Here is an 18,907-nt window from a genome sequence, read left to right as displayed (position 1 = left end):
TGATTTGAATCAAATCTAGTGTTGTCAATAATCATGTTTGCCCTTTTGCCCTCTGCTATAGTTCCTGATGAGGATAAGGGTTTCTCAGCAACACAGCACTCAGTGGATCCATTGTCTCTTTGCACACCTCGACCCCTTTTCATTTCCCTGTCCCCTCCTCGACCTTCAGCCAGTCTGGTGCAGCTGTAGGCCGTCAATGTCAATGGATCAGCCATCTTGGGTCTCAAGGGTCCTTTAGTGTTACTGACCCAGTATCATATACACATCTCCGGTTTGGCCTCACCCTCCCTTAATAGGGAGACTTCAATCAGTCTGTCGAAAATCAGACCCTGATAACATGATTTGATCAAATGTACACAGGGGGAAGGTTCAGTTTGTGTACTGAAAGCTATTAGGGGGGTATTTGAAACATGTAGAATAAGTCAATTAAGGAAGGGATTAAGTATGCATTTTGTTTTTGAGGTCTTTGTTGTTTTTTAAGGCTAAGTTATTTTGTGTAATTATGATTTCACAGCAAACTTGTTTTGTTGTAGCAAACCATTTCAGCAAGGCTATCACAAGCTCTCTAGAATGTGTGAGTGGATCAACATTTAACCTCTGCATTTGCACTCCACTCTGTGGGCTGTGTGAGCATGACTCGGCAGATTAGAGCAGCGTGTGTGTGTTTAACATCTGATTGATGGATTGTGTTTCCCTGAAACCAGCTGACCCCTGGCAGTATCCCATCCCCTGTGCACCCCATCCTCTTTGCACCCTGCTTTTGTCTGCTCTACATTACTCTCTCTCTCACACACACGCTTTGCACCCCACTCTACTCAGCTCACACACACATAGAGACTCACACACAGAGAAAGTTAAGCCCTTTATCCAACTGCTGCTCTGGCAGTCACTGTAGGGATGAAATTCGCACAGGATTCCACATGAGGCAGAGGTGCACAGAACCGTGCAATTTAGCCCTACTCCTATATTATCTCTCTCCTTGTCTGTAGCTTGGTCATTCTCTCTTTTAATCCTCTTCAACGTGAGACACTGTCCTGGTTGAAGTGGGAGAGCAGACTATTGTGCACTCTGCCCCTCCCGAACTCAACCCTGGAGGAACAAGATCAGAGTGTTTTTAATTAAAGCACGAGACGGCTGAGTATGGTAGATAATCCGATTTAGCCTGATATCCCTCAGCAGTCATTATATGGTTCATGTTTCCTCTCCCCTCACTGGGAGTTTTCCCTTTCAACACTCTGGTGCCTTCAATCTGGCCATTGTCGAGGCTCTCTGCTGGCTTGGTGGAGGTGATGTTGTCCAATACTGTACTGTACACCCTGAAATCACACCAAGGTCATCAATGTCAGCGATCTTAAATTTAAGACGTTTCTAAGTGGTTAGAATATGTGTCATAGAGCAAATCTCTTTTCTTAAATACAGTAGCCTATTTATTCAATGTTTGTATAATTCATGGTAATTGAACAGTATTTGAGAACACTTCTCTATCAACTATGTGCTTTATCTCTGTCTGTGCTTGAGGGTGTTAAGGTAAGGTATGGTCATTGGAAACATATATTACGCATCTGATACAGAATCTATACTTAATCTTGTCTTCATCTTTATGGACTTTGGATATTCATAATTCTGTTATAGAAGACTTAAACACTACAGGCACGACACGACAGAACCAGAATTGTGTCTACATATTTTGTGCAAATGCCTCAAAATAGAGCCACGTGTCACAGCAGGCCTCAGTTATTCAATATTCATAAGTGGGAAACAAATTATAACCTAGGAAATTAGGATCTAACAACCTGTGGCGAGCCAGATTTGAACTCATTTATTGTGGTGAACTAAACGGCACTCTTTTCGCAATTAAGAAGTTGTCAGCAGCCAAGTGAACTGACATGGCGTTTCTGTGCCAGTTTCTGTTTCAGCAGCTTACACAGAAGGGCTTTAGAGAGAAGAAAATAAAACCTGTCTCAAGGTTTACAATTACCCAACTCAGCCTCCCACACTAGATAAATTGACATTTAAATCCATCCTGTAGCCGTATAACCCCACATTTGAATGAATAATGGAAATTAAGTAACAGGCATTATTTTCAAACTTCAGCTTCACTCAAGCCTGAAGAAGCCTTTCATTTGTTCAATAAAACCCTCTCTTATTCTCTTTGTCACTCAGAGCAGCAATTTAGCACGGCAGGGCGCACAGGATGAGTAAGTATCTATTTCAGGCACATCTTGTGTTTGATACTTTAATTTAAATAAAGATAACTCATAACAGATTGCTTTGTGAGCTATGAATGGAAACCTAGCAAAAGGTGGTCCTCTCTTTGCAGAGAATTATAGTTTTTGTCCATTCTATCATTAATAACGTAGGATTAGGGGCTCACACAAGTTTGAATGGTGTTTTTTTTTATCCAAAGAGGAAGATTATGATGACAGATGAGACGTTAAGGATGATCCCAGCTAAATCGTATACAAATACAGTAAACCACTTCACCAAAAAGTTAAAATAGACCAGAGGGTTGGTTCATAGATAAATTATACAGGGCAGTGTTGATCGCAGAATGACCAGCAGGTGTCGCTTTCACACAGGTGAACTTGCAGTGGAGCTCTGCTCTACCGTAACACCATGAGTGGGGTATTAAACACCTATATGTGATGTACATACCGTATCTGCTGTAAAATAATGCTCATCCATTTTTTTGTGTTAGAGTTGGTGTTATATTCATAGTCGTCCATATATTTCATTGCAATCAATGTTTGCAAGGACTGACCATCCATGATATCAAAAGTATAGTTTTAACCATGTTTTGAGGCTATACAGTGTTTGTTTACAAACATTGGAGTATAACAAGCTTATTATATTTGGGGTTCTGATGGGGTACGATAGAGTACGACAGTTAAACTAAGCTCATTAGGCATGTATACGTTATTTTCTTCAAGAACCAATGGGTATAAGTGATGTAGCTAGCAACTAAGGAGTATAGCTTTAAATAAACGCTCATATTTCATGCTTTACGGTTAAGATACTCAATGTAAGGTCTCGCGATGTTTGACACTTGCGAGATCCTGGAGAAAAGGGATTTGACACATGTCAACAAAAAATATAAATTAATACTAGCTAGCACAGGTAAGTTTGTGTTTAGTCAGTTGGACAATATGAAAAGCGCCAAAGTGAACTTTTTGTTTTGCATGGCAAGAGGACAAATGCATGTTAAAACTATTTGAAATAACTATCGTCTCGTTTGCTAACTAGTTAACCTACTGTCTGTAGTCAGCAACGTTAGCCATCTAGCTAAATTAACCGTTATTACGTTAACTGTGGCGTGTGAAGTTGGGGTGCAACATTGCAGATACAATGCATAGAGCTGTCAGTTTACACTGATGTAAGTGTTCATGCCTTCCAGAAATGCACCTTGATTCTTATTATTAATATCATCATCATGATTTACAGTTCACTAGAGCCTCAGCTTGTAGACTATGCCATGGACCAATGGTCACTAGTAAAAATAAAGGTGATGGGTCTCTTCTACCCCTACCCAAGTCTGCATGTGGAAAGGAGGAGGCTGATCCATACTCTGATAGTGGAGTGTACTGTCCCTTTGCTATTTTCCCCATGTGCGAATGAAAGTTGTTGCGCCCTACCTTCAGCACCATGGGGTGTAGCAAAGACGAGGCGCAGACAGCAACTGTGGCCTCCCCCCTGAGGAATGAACTTGGCAGTGTCAAAGAGGCTGCCTCAAAGCCTGAGGGCTGGCAAGGCTTAGGATGACAAAGGTCTCAGCTTGGAAGAGGTTTCGCAGCTACCTGAGTCAGGTGAGATCTTCCTCAGTGAACCTCCAGGGTGGAGGCCTGGGAAAACGGTTGCCTGCCTTATTTTCAATAAAAATAAATAATTTTAATGACTGCTCCTGTGTTTCTTTTACATTAGTTAAGATAAGAAATAAATAGATATACAGTGCTGTCGGGAAAGTATTCAGACACCTCACTTTTTTCACATTTTGTTATGTTAAAACCTTATTCTAAAATGGATTTAAAAAATTTAAATCCTCAGCAATCTACACACAATACCCCATAATGACAAAGTGAAAATTGGGTTTTATACATCTTTTGAAAATGTTTAAAAAATAAAAGTATAGACCTTTTTCTATGAGACTTGAAATTGAGCTCAGGTGCATCCTGTTTCCATTGATCTTCCTTGATATTTCTACAACTTAATTACAGTCCACCTGTGGTAAATTCAACTGATTGGACATGATTTGGAAAGGCACACACCTGTCTATATAGGTCCCACAGTTGACAGTATATGTCAGGGCAAAAACCAAGCCCTGAGGTCGAAGGAATTGTCCGTAGAGCTCCGAGACAGGATTGTGTCAAGACACAGATCTAGGGAAGGGTACCAAAAAATATCTGCAGCATTGAAGGTCCCCAAGATGAATGTAGTGTGTGTATTTTGTCCTATATTTGTATTTAATTTTTTAATCCCAGCCCCTGTCCCCCCCCAGGAGGTCTTTTACCTTCTGGTAGGCCATAATTGAAAATAAGAATTTGTTCTTTATTTAACTAGGTAAGTCAGTTAAGAACAAATTATCCTTTATTTAACGAGGCAAGTCAGTTATGGTAAAATAAATAACCACAGTGGGCTCCATTCTTCAATGAAAGAAGTTTGTTACCACCAAGACAATTCTTAGAGCTGGCCGCCTGGCCAAACTGAGCAAATCCTGGAGAATGGCCTTGGTCAGGGAGGTGACCAAGAACCCGATGGTAACTCTGACAGAGCTCTAGAGTTCCTCTGTGGAGATGGGAGAACCTTCCAGAAGGACAACCATCTTTGCAGCACTCCACCAATCAGGCCTTTATGGTAAAGTGGCCAGATGGAATGACAGCCTGCTTGGAGTTTGCCAAAAGTCACCTAAAGACTCTCAGACCATGAACTCTTTGGACTGAATGCCAAGTGTCACTTCTGGAGGAAGCCTAGCACCATCCCTGTGGTGGTGGCAGCATCATGCTGTGGGGATGTTTTTCAGTGGCAGGGACTGGGAGACTTGTCAGGATTGAGCCAAAGATGAACAGAGCAAAGTACAGAGAGATCCTTGATGAAAACCTGCTCCAGAGCGCTCAGGACCTCAGACTAGGGCGAAGGTTCACCTTCCAACAGGACAATGGCCCTAAGCACACAGCCAAGACAACGCAGGAGTGGCTTTGGGATGTCCTTGAGTGACCCAGCCAGAGCCCAGACTTGAACCCAATCGAACATCTCGGGAGAGACCCTAAAATAGCTGTGGAGCAACACTCCCCATCCAACCTGTCAGAGCTTGAGAGGATCTGCAGAGAAGAATGGGAGAAACTCTCCAAATACAGGTGTGCCAAGCTTGTAGCGTCACCCAAGAAGACTCAAGGCTGCTGAAAGTGTCTCAAAGTACTGAGTAAAGGTTCTGAAAACCTATAAATGTGATATCAGTTTTTTCCAAAATGTCTAAAATCCTGTTTTTCTTTGTCATTATTGGGTATTGTGTGTAGTAGATTGATGAAGGAAAAAAGCACATTTAATCAATTTTAGAGTAAGGCTGTAACCTACCAAAATGTGGAAAAAGTCAAGGGGTCTGAATACTTTCCGAAGGCACTGTAGATATGGTTTCAGCAGGTGATCGCGCACAAACCATTAACTTACACACAAAAAAAACAGAATGAAAAACCAAAGAGACCGAGATGCAAAAATATTTCTAATTTAGTTCCATACAGAAAAATAAAATCATTTATGTTTAGCACATTATTTCACTCTATACTGCCACTTTTTTCCTTTTGAGTATGGAACTGGCTGATGGACTAAATAAGGGTTAAGGGGAAGCTTGGAGATAAATAGCTTGCAATTATTTTTGGATAAATGAATGAATTATTGTCCCATAAGGAAATTTGTCTGGCAACAATAGTTTATTTATTTATGAATTAATTCATCAACTCATCATTGGAAATGTAACATCAATAAATGAACCAGTCTGTTTCTTTTTCCCTGTCTCCCCTGCGCTCTCTCTCCTCAACCCTTCCCTTTTCCGTCCTTCCAATATCATACGACCAGGCATGCCAAGGTGTGCCAGTGTAGAATAGACTGACCCATCACTGCACCTACAGGTCCTGTGCTGTCCACATGACCACCCATCCCATGGTGGTGTTCGCTGGGCAGCAGGCTCAGGCTGTCCGTGATGTCAACACGGCGTCGCTCTGTCGCATCGGCCAGGAGACGGTGCAGGATATCGTCTTACGCACCATGGAGATCTTCCAGCTGTTGAGGAACATGCAGGTGAGTGTTTCTTGTGACTTTTTGTATTGGGGCGGTGTTAAAGCTGAATGAAGTTCATGGGTTGCCTTTGATTATGGATGGTGCTGGTCTGTCAACCACCTTTATTACACGCAAAGCATTCAGCCTTATTTGACCCCAGACCGACAGCATTACATAAACTGAGAGCACAACATTGATTGACTGTCATCCAAGAGGTAAAAATCATGGGGCACTGGTTGGAGTCTGTTGAACCAAATAAATATCCCTCTCTCTCCTCATAGTTATATCAAATAACATTAACACAATATGAAAATGGATGGATATGGGCCTACGAGCAGAAAACTAGGCCAACTAAGCCAGCTTTTATTATTGCCCTAGGAAGGCATGTCTCCCGAGTGGCGCAGTGGTCTAAGGCACTGCATTTCAGTGCTAGAGGCGTCACTACAGACCCTGGTTCAATTCCAGGCTGTATCACAACCGGCTGTGATTGGGAGTCCCATAGGGTGGTGCACAATTGGCCAAGCGTCGTTAGGGTTTGGCTGGGGTAGGCAGTCATTGTAAATAAGAATTTGTTCTTAACTGACTTGCCTAGTTAAATACAAATAAATGTCTCAATCCTGTTTCACATTAGCTTTAAAACATGGATGATATAATTGGGTATGAAAAGGTCTCCATTTTATCATTAGACAGTCACCATCTGTTTATACCTCTTCTCGGCCTTCTGTTGACGCGTTGGAAAGATCAGACGGTGGCCCTGGAGATGAGTTCAGGACAGGTTGTCTGCGTCAAAAATGGCACCCTATTCCCTATGTAGTTCACTACTTTTGACCAGGGCCCATACTAGGACTCTGGTCAAAAGTAGTGCACTATAATAAGGAATAGGGTGCCATTTGGGACATTGTCAGACATTGTCTCTCTCTCTCTCTGTGTCTCAGAGAAGATCCTTCTGCAGCTCATTAAAACAACGACGAGAAAGTCAGACAAAAGAAGAAGAATGCATTAGCACCACAACACAAGCCGCGCTTCCTCGCCACAGAATGCACAAACAGCACTGTTGTGACTTGTTTCACAGATCACAGACTGTGTGAAAAAAGATCACTCTGGTAGGCATGTATACAGGTATATTACCTCACCTAGCCTCATGCAGGGAATCATTTCAGGCTGTACAGGATGTTTACGATCGGTTAAAAGCACCTAAAGCTAGTTAGCATTAAACCTCGGTTGAAATGATCAGTTAAAAGTACCTAAAGTTAGTAAAGTTCAGGTTAGCATAAAGCTCAGGTTAAACAGTCCGAAGCAGTTTTAAGTTATATACATATCATATTGTTAGTTATATGTAACTTCTCCCGGGAGAATGCCATGAGACAGCACAGTAAAATGAATACATTTTTAATTAGTTTTGGTCTACATTGCAATAATTCAGTCATTATTTTACAAACCTTCTACACTTCAGTTACCACCATAAACATTTGAGTAATCACACGCTGATTACCAGTAGTCAAGAAGGTACTAGTCAAGGAGCAAATAGGAGGCCTTGTATTGGCCCGTAGCAATTATTACAATTTTATTACATTACTAAAAGAGTATATAACACTTCTTTCCTATGTCATCTCCCCCAGCTGCCAAATGGAGTGACGTACCACCCCAGCACCCACCAGGACAGGCTGGGCAAACTGCAGGAGCACCTGCGTATGCTCTCTGTACTCTTCCGCAAGCTGCGCCTCGTCTATGACAAATGCAATGAAAACTGCACCGGTCTGGACCCCGTAACCCCAGAGGTGAGTGGCCACTATCCCAGGACCACTCTGTGTATCACAGTCAATATCTAACTAGTTTGAACTGGATATCATTTACTTGGTGCCTGTGGGATTCTTATCTCTCCCACTCTGTCCGGTCTACCTTCGCACACCCTATTCCCTATATAGTGCACTACTTTTGACAAGGCTCTGGTCAAAAGTAGTGCGCTATACAAGGAATTTGTATCCATTTGGGACACAGCCCTCAGCTCCACATTCAATTAAATTGCGCTCTGTGTTTGTCCCTAGGGCCTCCTAGGGTGTTATAGACACCCACCCACCTCTAAAAACCCACCACTTTTTTTTACTGAGTTACTGGGGTGGCTGTTGTTTCAGACCTCATGCGGGGCGATTCCACTGTTTTTATTTGTAGTTTTATTGTTGCGGTCTTTTCTCCTATTGGTTTGGAGCCAATTGGTTTTAAACCAATATTTTAGAACTGACTGCATGCACACGTTTAATTAGGCTTTTCTTACATCTGACAGAGGCATTTTTGCATTAAACATGTACATTACCACTCAAGTTTGGATACAGCTACTCATTCAAGGGTTTTTACTTCATTTTTTAAACTATTTTCTACATTGTGGAATAATAGTGAAGACATCAAAACTATGAAATAACACATCATGTAGTTACCCCAAAAATATTAAACACATCTAAATATATTTTAGATTCTTAAAGTAGCCACCCTTTGCCTTGATGACAGCTTTGTACACGCTTGGCATTCTCTCAACCAGCTTCACCTGGAATGCTTTTCCAACAGTCTTGAAAGAGTTCTCATATATTCTGAGCACTTATTGGGTGCTTTTCTTTCACTCTGCGGTCCAACTCATCCTAAACCATCTCATTTGGGTTGAGTTCTGGGGATTGTGGAGGCCAGGTCATTTGATGCAGCACTCCAACACTCTTCTTCTTGGTCAAATAGCCCTTACACAGCATGGAGGTGCGTTGGGTCATTGTCCTGTTGAAAAACAAATGATAGTCCCACTAACTACAAACTAGATGGGACGGCGTATCGCTGCAGAATGCTGTGTTAGCCATGCTGGTTAAGTGTGCTTGAATTCTAAATCAGCGACAGTGTCACCAGCAAAGCACCATCACACCTCCTCCTCCATGCTTCCTGGTGGGAACCACATCCGTTCACCTACTCTGCATCTCATAAAGACACGGTTGGAACCAAAAATCTCAAATGTGGACTCATCAGACTAAAGGACAGATTTCCACCGGTCTAATGTCCATTCCTCATGTTTCTTGGCCCAAGCAAGTCTCTTCTTCTTATTGGTGTCCTTTTAGTAGTCGTTTCTTTGCAGCAATTCAACCTGATTCACTCAGTCCCTCTAAACAGTTGATGTTGAGATGTGTCTGTTACTTGAACTCTGTGAAGCGTTTATTTGGGCTGCAATCTGTGGTGCCGTTAACTCTAATGAAGTTATCCTCTGCAGCAGAGGTAACTCTGGGTCTTCCTTTCCTGTGGCGGTCCTCATGAGAGCCAGTTTCATCATAGCACTTGATGGTTTTTGCGACTACACTTGAAGAAACTACAAAGTAATGATGGACTGTTGTTTCTCTTTGCCTCAGGAGGCTGAAGAAATTTGTCTTGTCACCTAAAACCCTCACAAACTTTTACAGATGCACAATTGAGAGCATCCTCTAGGGCTGTGTCACTGTCTGGTACGGCAACTGCACCGCCCACAACCGCAGGGCTCTCCAGAGGGTGGTGGGGTCTGCACAACGCATCACTGGGGGCAAAGGTTTGACTGGTACTGTACATTACATTTGTTTGTTTTATACATGGGCAATTCCATGGTAACGGAATTACGGTGAAACTCAGACTTTTCACTTGAAAATGTATATCAAACAAAAACTATATTTAACAATAACACATTTACAGGAAGATCTGTGCAGATACAATTTTGTTTCTAAACTTTGCATCTGCACAGTTTTTACAGTAAATGTTTTATTTTGTAAATTATTCAAAGTAGTCCTTGTGCATAGAGTTGTATGGTTTGTTAAACTTTGAAGTCAATGGTTATTCTGTGGCATACATTTTCATGTGAAAAATATGCATCTCAGCATAATTCCGTGAAGGTGGAATTTCCCATATGGCATACCGGTGTGCTGTATTTCTCTCCCTCTGAAAAGTTACACTTTTTATATAAACCTCACTGTCCATTTACACTCCACAGTTGTACCACTTCATTTAAAATGTTTACATATTCCCAGAGGCTGTGAAAATGACTTATTGTGCTGACCAACCAATACCTCACCATACCATGTTGGTTGGAGGAAGTTGATTTTGGCCCTCCACACACCGCCATTTATCATCCCCTAAAACTCAAGTGGCGGACAAGCCTGCTATTGGCCGGCCACAGTCCTGACAGTCGTGCTATTGGCTGACTGGGCTTTCCCCAAACAGGAAGTGGAATCAATGACTCAGCCAGCATGACCTCATCGCGTTCCTAATTAGCAGCGGGCCTGGTAATGAACAGCTGGCGAAGGCTGCCCACGTCAGCGGTTTTCTGTTTTCTCCCAAAGCCAGGCAATCAACTGAGCCCTTGTTGTTCTTTGGCATTTCCTGCACTGTGAGCGGCCATGTCATTTAATTTACTTATCCTCCACGGCATTCTTTTTTCTCTCCTTTCTTCTCCCTATTTCGTTCCCCCTTTCTAAGTAAGGCAACCTGGAGAACTTAATTACCCCCATTCTTCTCTGTCAACAGGCAAACCACATCCATCCTAGTGTGGCGTAGAGAGACGGGTTATGACTAACACACACACACAGTCACAGACACACACACACACACGCGCTTTCTCTCTCGCCCTCTCTCTCTCTCTCGCCTTCTCTCTCTACCCCCGCACATTTTCCCCCTTCCGAGTGCCAAAAACAGCTCTTACCTTTAAATTCAAAATGCGTTTGGCTTATAGCTGGAATTATGGAAGTAGAAAGTTTTTTCCTCTCTGATTCTACAGCCCTAACAATTACTGAGTCGGCCTAATATAATATCCAGCACGTCTTCTCTCTAATACGAATCAGACAGCTTTGGGTTTGGCATCGGTCTCTCTGACTGACTAGAAAACTGCCATAGCTGTCTCGTGTTTCTCATTTGATTCTCTTTCCCTGCCTTTGTCTGTCTTATGGCCCGATCCAGCCCCGCAGTAATGCTTTGGTCACAGCCTGCATCAATCACTGTCTACTCTTGGCCTCTGCCAGTTGCTAAACCTCAGGTCACTGACTGCAATGAAATGCAATCAACTACTAGGCTATTCAGAATGTAGAATAGCACTCAGCCTCAGATTTGTTTTGGACTTCGCTGTGTTTTCACACCTGCTAAGGCTTTCGGTTGGCCGGTAATCGTTATTCCCCTTGTACCTAATCTTATGCTTTTCTCTTGGACCCAATCTTATGCTTTTCTCAAATCATTACCTCGTTCCTACATAACCGTTTAAGCAATCTCACCTCACACAGCCATGTATGATAATAGGAACCCAGTAGACGATAGTGTAACGCTAGTATAATGGTACTATTTAAGATAAGCCCGTGGGTCTTGATGCAGTGCAATAAATAACAATGTGTTCCATACGGCACTGCTCATTATCCTGCAGACCAGCAGGTGTCAGTGTGATTTAAAACAGGAGGAACAGCCAGGCAGAGCGAAGAGAGAGGGAGGGAGGGAGGGAGGGAATGGAGGGAGGGAGGGAATGGAGGGAGGGAGGGAATGGAAGGAGGGAGGGAGGGAATGGAAGGAGGGAGGGAGGGAGGGAATGGAGGGAGGGAATGGAAGGAGGGAGGGAGGGAATGGAGGGAGGGAATGGAAGGAGGGAGGGAGGGAATGGAGGGAGGGAATGGAGGGAGGGAGGGAATGGAAGGAGGGAGGGAGGGAATGGAGGGAGGGAGGGAATGGAGGGAGGGAATGGAGGGAGGGAGGGAATGGAAGGAGGGAGGGAGGGAGGGAATGGAGGGAGGGAATGGAGGGAGGGAGGGAATAGAGGGAGGGAATAGAGGGAGGGAGGGAATAGAGGGAGGGAATGGAGGGAGAGAGGGAGGGAGGGAATGGAGGGAGAGAGGGAGGGAGGGAATGGAGGGAGAGAGGGAGGGAGGGAATGGAGGGAGGGAGGGAGGGAATGGAGGGAATGGAGGGAGGGAGGGAGGGAATGGAGGGAGGGAGGGAAGGAATGGAGGGAGGGAAGGAATGGAGGGAGGGAAGGAATGGAGGGAGGGAAGGAATGGAGGGAGGGAAGGAATGGAGGGAGGGAAGGAATGGAGGGAGGGAAGGAATGGAGGGAGGGAGGGAAGGAAGGGAGGGAGGGAGGGAATGGAGGGAGGGAATGGAGGGAGGGAGGGGAGGGAATAGAGGGAGGGAATGGAGGGAGAGAGGGAGGGAATGGAGGGAGAGAGGGAGGGAGGGAATGGAGGGAGGGAGGGAGGGAATGGAGGGAGGGAGGGGGAATGGAGGGAGGGAAGGGGAGTGGAGGGAGGGAGGGAGGGAGGGAGGGAATGGAGGGAGGGAGGGAATGGAGGGAGGGAATGGAGGGAGGGAGGGAAGGAATGGAGGGAGGGAAGGAATGGAGGGAGGGAGGGAGGGAAGGAAGGGAGGGAGGGAAGGAATGGAGGGAGGGAGGGAAGGAATGGAGGGAGGGAGGGAGGGGAAGACCTCGGCATTCTGAGAGGGTTTTCTAGCACAGCAGTCGGTATAGTGTCAGCCAGACAACGTCAAACACAGAGAGTGCTTATAAATGAATTAAGAGCTTGGGTATGGACTGTGGAGAAGTCCTAATTCAGAAATGTCGTTGGTGGTATGGAACTGTTTGTAGATTAGAGTGTTTTGGTGATCTACACACAATCACTATTTATTTATTTTGTTTGAGAGACAAGCCAATGAACCTTATTTATTTTTCATGTTTTATTTATCCTTTATATAACCAGGCGAGACCCATGTGAAATGGTGATCTCTTTTGCAACGGAGCCACAGACAAAAGGCAACACGTGTATTTTCCAAGCCAAAGTACCAAACTACTATCAATGTAACATCCCCCTGGCTGAACACCGGTGGTCATTGTATATTTTGATATACCCTCCCCCCACACAGCAACTCATCCCGTATGTGGAGGACGACGGCAGCTCCAGACACAGTGAACGCTCGGCCAGCCAGGCCCGCCCGGCAACAGAGGAGAGGAGGGAGATCCTGGAGGTTAACAAGGTGAGCTGCCCACTGGGGCTTTAGCGATGTAAATGTACAGTAGACTGGGCTTTAAGAGCGGACACAGCCCTGTATATAAAAAGGTATCCCCAATAGGGATTCCAGGGGGAGAGAAATGGGCCAAAAGAGAGAGAACAGATTCTACGAAGAGAAAAAAAGAAATTGAAAAAATATAGTGTGAAGACACAAGCTACATATTGTGCACAATACTCTCAGTACTCTGTACTGTAATTTACCTTAAGTAGTAATAGTCTCTCTTTGACTGTTGAAAATAGTTTTTGACAAACCGCAACATGCATTATTTGGCAGTGTTGCAGCTTTTATTAGCTCCCCAGTCATGGTGTGTGTGCGCCTGTGTGCGTGCTTGCCTGTCTTGAGTGTGCTGAATCATAATGGAACAAGGTCACGCATGTCACGGATGAGTATTGGTTGTTTTTAAGAGCACTCGTTCCCTCGATGCTGTTAAAGGTAACTCCTACTGTAAAACACGGGCGTGAGCGCTGAGCTTACCGCAACTCAGGCAGATACCGAACAAATTGTGTATCCGCTGCAAGTACACAAACCTTCCATGAGCATCAATATCAGCATTCTAGCTGACCGTATTGCTATGAAGCATACCAACACTGAAAGGAGAGCAAACACGCACATCCAAACAATAACACGGGCTCAAACTATACTGAACAAAAATCGAACTATACTGAACAAAAATATAAACGCAACATGTAAAGTGTTGGTCCCATGTTTCATGAGCTGAAACAAAAGATCTCAGAAGTTTTCCCATTTTCATCCCCGTTAGTGAGCATTTCTCCATTGCCAAGATAATCCATCCACCTGACAGGTTGTACATTTTGTCACACAACACAATGCCACAGATGTCTCCCAAGTTGAGGGAGCATGCAATTGGCATGCTGACCGCAGGAATGTCCACCAGAGCTGTTGCCAGAGAATGTAATGTTCATTTCTCTACCATAAGACGGCTGCTCCAGAGTTGCGCAGTGGTCTAAGGCACTGCATCTCAGTACTAGAGGCGTCACTACAGTCCCTGGTTCAAATCCAGGCTGTATCGCATCCGGCCGTGATTGCGAGTCCCATAGGGCGGCACACAATTGACCCAGCATCGTCCGGGTTTGGCCAGGGTAGGCCGTCATTGTAAATAAGAATTTGTTCTTAACTGACTTGCCTAGTTAAATAAAAATGTGTTAAAAAAAAATCCAACGTCATTTTAAAGAATTTGGCAGTACATCCAACCGTCTCACAACTGCAGACCACACCATCCCAGGACCTCCACATCCGGTTTCTTCACCTGTGGTATCGTCTGAGACCAGCCACCCAGACAGCTGATGAAACTGAGGAGTATTTTTTACATGTATTTAACCCCCTTTTCTCCACAAGTTTGATCTTGCAGCAATGAGACAACTCCCCAACGGGCTCGGGAGGCAAAGGTTGAGTCGTGCATCCACTGAGGAGTATTTTTGTCTTTAATAAAGCCTTTTTGTGGGGAAAAACTAATTCTGATTGGCTGGGCCTGGCTCCCCAGTGGGTGGGCCTATACCCTCCCAGGTCCACCCATGGCTGCGCCCCTACCCAGTCATGTGAAATCCATAAATTAGGGCCTAAGGAATTTATTTAAATTGACTGATTTTCCTTATATGAACTGCAAAATTGTTGCATTTTGCGTTTATACATTGAATCCAGTAGTAGCTACGAATGTCCAAATGTAGCACCAGGAGCTGGATGAAAATATAGCAACGAAAACAATGAAAAGACGCATTTAAATTTGGGAGCAATGAGCAAACAGTAAAGTGGGCAATCAAACATTTACCATCTTAGCTGCTCATACCACAAAATTACTACCCAAAACACCAGGGCACACAGAAAGTAAAAAAAGGATAACGAGAAGTTAGGCTCCACTTGCATGTCTGCAGCAGCCATACCCTTTCCACTCCACACTGCTCTGCCCAGAGCCCAAATGCCCAGCTGAATATTAAAGCTGAGATGAGAAGAACATGTTTTGGGGAGTTAGAGGTTAACTCATCAGGACGGGAGTGATGCGGCAGAATGCAGAAAACAGATGTTTAGGAGGCTCAGCTGCATCTGCCTCAATGACCTGAGCCAGATACACCAGATTCCACAAGGAAAAGAGATTGAGGGAAAGAGATGGGAAACGAGAGTTGACATGTAACCGGATGGGATAGATGGGGAGATTTGAGTGTGAAGACGGGCCACATATTGAGCCAAATACCGGATTCCACAGGACGAGAGAGAAAAGAGAGGCTACAGAGAGAGAGAAAATAAAGATGGATGGATAACCGGACTGCATGGATAAAGAGGAGATTTTAGTGTGAAGACATACTGTACATGTTGAGCCAGATAACATTCCAGAGAAAGTGAAACGGGCTGAAGATTTTAATGGAGATTTTAGTGGGTAGACATATTGAGACGGATAGGATTCCAGTCATTCCAGAGGAGGAGAGAAAGAAGGGCAAATAAAGAATACTGAGAGTAAAGGAAATATAGAAGACAAATAGATGACTGGATGGACAGATATGTAGACAAAGGGAAGGTCTCCATATGGAGCCAGAGAGGATTTTCAATTAGAAGAGAAAGAGGAAAAAGACGAGACAGGAAAACGAGAGAAGACCGATAGATGGAAGACTAGAACAGACCGATACTTTTGTATATATAGTGTATGTGGACACCCCTTCAAATTAGTGGATTTGGTTATTTCAGTCACACCCGTTGCTGACAGGTGTATAAAATCTAGCACACAGCCATGCAATCCCCATAGACCAACATTGACATTAGGAAGGCCTTAATGAAGAGCTCAGGGACTTTCAAAGTGAGTTTGTCAAATTTCTGCCCGGCTAGAGCTGCCCCGGTCAACTGAAGTGCTGTTATGGTGAAGTGAGAATGTCTAGGAGCACGTCGTGACTTTACTTTCATTAATCCGATGACTGTTATTTATCTAATCAACTATGTTTAATTGTTACCCAATTTAAATTAATCATGTAACGAATAACTCATTAGGATTTAGGGCACTACGAGAGCATTTTTTTTTAAAGGAGTTACCATCTCCCTAATTAAACTCTAAAGCTTTACCTATTACATCCATAAACAGTCAACTTATTAATCATGTCAGCAGCATACCACCCTGCATACCACTACTGGCTTGCTTCTGAAGCTAAGCAGGGTTGGTCCTGGTCAGTCCCTGGATGGGAGACCAGATGCTGCTGGAAGTGGTGTTGGAGGGCCAGTAGGAGGCACTCTTTCCTCTGGTCTAAAAAAATATCCCAATGCCCCAGGGCAGTGATTGGGGACACTGCCCTGTGTAGGGTGCCGTCTTTCGGATGGGACGTTAAACGGGTGTCCTGACTCTCTGAGGTCATTAAAGATCCCATGGCACTTATCGTAAGAGTAGGGGTGTTAACCCCGGTGTCCTGGCTAAATTCCCAATCTGGCCCTCAAACCATCATGGTCACCTAATAATCCCCAGTTTACAATTGGCTCATTCATCCCCCTCCTCTCCCCTGTAACTATTCCCCAGGTCGTTGCTGCAAATGAGAACGTGTTCTCAGTCAACTTACCTGGTAAAATAACGGTAAAAAAATAAAAAAATAACCTCGTATCATATCATCATTCTGAACAGTCGTAACCGCCTTGCATCTGCAAAAACCAGAGCCTTATGATTCAGTACTACACATTGGTTTAATTATTTATTCACTAGCTAACTAAATGGTAACACAGGATAAACATCCAAACTTAATACATTAGAAACAGGTCCCTAGTGGACTCACAACAATATGGTGGGGCTTGTTACAAAAGACATGGAGAGGGCGAGAGAGACAGAGACACTTAACGTTGGTACATTTTGAAACTACTCTCACTCATACTTCGCACACCAACCACCTCCCGCTTGGAGTAAGAAATCATGAATGTATTTACGTGGAAATGTCTTGGTTCTTCGTGTATTTCTGTCAGAACCAGGTCTTCTTGGAAAGGGTGTTGGGCCTTTTTTGCGGCACACTTGTAAGACTGATTGTCCAAAAGGGCTCCCCACCCGTCTTCTACTGTTGTTCTCCACTGCTGTCGTCTGGTATCCTGTGACTTGTGAAGTCCTGAACAGAACTACAGAGTTTATTCTACCTCCATTCACTCTGGGAGATGCTTATTTGAAGATAGGCTAGCCAGCCTTGTCAATGGTTCTCAGTGGGGTGACGAGAGTAGCGTACTACAGTGATTTGAGAAGAGTGGTAGAATGGTCCTAATTAAATTTGCTTTTCTAGATACTTTACTTAGGACAGCTAATCAGCCGTACCAGTGATTGTCAGGGAGGTGACTATCATCTGTACTTCGTGTTGAGATTTCAGAGTTTGACTTACTTTGCACGTGAGCTGCAGCTTAACGTCTCTCTGGTCTGATATGTTCATTCTTAACCCATCGTTTTATACAGTTTGTTCAAAAGGGGCGGTTTCGTCAGGCTTACACACTCTCTGACCTCACTCAAGGGGGCGGTGACTACTCACTTGTACAAAGTTATAGAAAAATGTTCTCTTATAGTTTCTAAGATCACATCCCTCTCTTAACAAAAATACTCATTTTTCATATTTCATGCACAACGCATCGGATGGACACTTCACACATATAGTGGGTATACTTTCCAAGGTACAGTATTTCCTTTATAAAATGTTTAATGACATCACAAAATAGCAACCAAACTGACATTAGTGTTCTTTTAGGTCACCTCTGCCCATTCCCCACGTTCTATGTTAGAAATATTGTTCCAGTATTTGCTTTAGAACGTGTTAGAGTTTCAGCGGGAAAAGTGTGTTGAAACAAAGGCACATTCCTTGGGTGAATTTGGAGAGGGAGATAGCTGAATGTTCTATCCTTGATTTACAACAGGGCGTGAGCTGTCAGCCCCCCACCAGTTCCCTTCTACCCCTCTGCGGGTGAGAAGGGGTCTGGTTGAAGTTATTTATTGCAAAGCTAATCTGACCTATTCAGACATCCTCCCAGGACAGTCATGACAAGAAACAACGGGACGGCCGAGGGCTGAAGCTCGTATCGTGTAAAAATCGTCTGTCCTCGGTTGCACTCACTACTGCGTTCCAAACTGCCCCTGGAAGTAAAATCCGCACAATCTGTTCGTCGGGAGCTTCATGAAAAGGGTTTCCATGACAGAGCAGCTGCACACAATGCCAAGCGTCGCTGGAGTGGTGTAAAGCTTACCGTCATTGGACTCTGGAACAGTGGAAACGCATTCTCTGGAGCGATGAATCACACTTTACCATCTAGCAGTACGGCGGACTAATCTGGGTTTGGCGGATGCCAGGAGAACGCTACCTGCCCCAATGCATAATGCCAACTGTAAAGTTTTGTTGAAGAGTAATAATGGTCTGGGGCTGTTTTTCATGGTTCGGGCTAGGCCCTGTAGTTCCAGTGAAGGGAAATCTTAACGCTACAGCATACAATGACATTCTAGACAATTCTGTGCTTCTAACCTTGTGGAAAGTCCTTTCATGTTTCAGCATGACAATGCCCCCGTGCACAAAGCGAGGTCCATACAGAAATTGTTTGTCGAGATCGGTGTGGAAGAACTTGATTGGCCTGCACAGTGCCCTGACCTCAACCCCATCAAACACCTTTGGGA

General features: G+C 44.1%; 1 protein-coding gene across 1 annotated transcript in view; it reads left to right on the top strand.

Moving 5' to 3' along the window:
• The first annotated feature begins 3,045 nt into the window (after nucleotides 1-3,045).
• The window catches only part of LOC129831346 (mediator of RNA polymerase II transcription subunit 30-like), a 123,126-nt gene continuing 107,264 nt past the window's right edge, over nucleotides 3,046-18,907 (top strand). Inside the window, exons 1-4 of the mRNA XM_055894678.1 lie at nucleotides 3,046-3,117; nucleotides 6,064-6,285; nucleotides 7,884-8,042; nucleotides 13,147-13,257. Coding sequence (XP_055750653.1) covers nucleotides 6,133-6,285; nucleotides 7,884-8,042; nucleotides 13,147-13,257 — 423 coding nt within the window. The 5' untranslated portion in view covers nucleotides 3,046-3,117; nucleotides 6,064-6,132. The remainder of the gene's footprint in view (nucleotides 3,118-6,063; nucleotides 6,286-7,883; nucleotides 8,043-13,146; nucleotides 13,258-18,907) is intronic.

The sequence above is a fragment of the Salvelinus fontinalis genome, chromosome 32 (assembly GCF_029448725.1).
Source record: "Salvelinus fontinalis isolate EN_2023a chromosome 32, ASM2944872v1, whole genome shotgun sequence".
Lineage (NCBI taxonomy): Eukaryota > Metazoa > Chordata > Actinopteri > Salmoniformes > Salmonidae > Salvelinus > Salvelinus fontinalis.
Note: the sequence above shows the minus strand (reverse complement) of the source record. Positions and strands in the feature narration are given on the sequence as shown.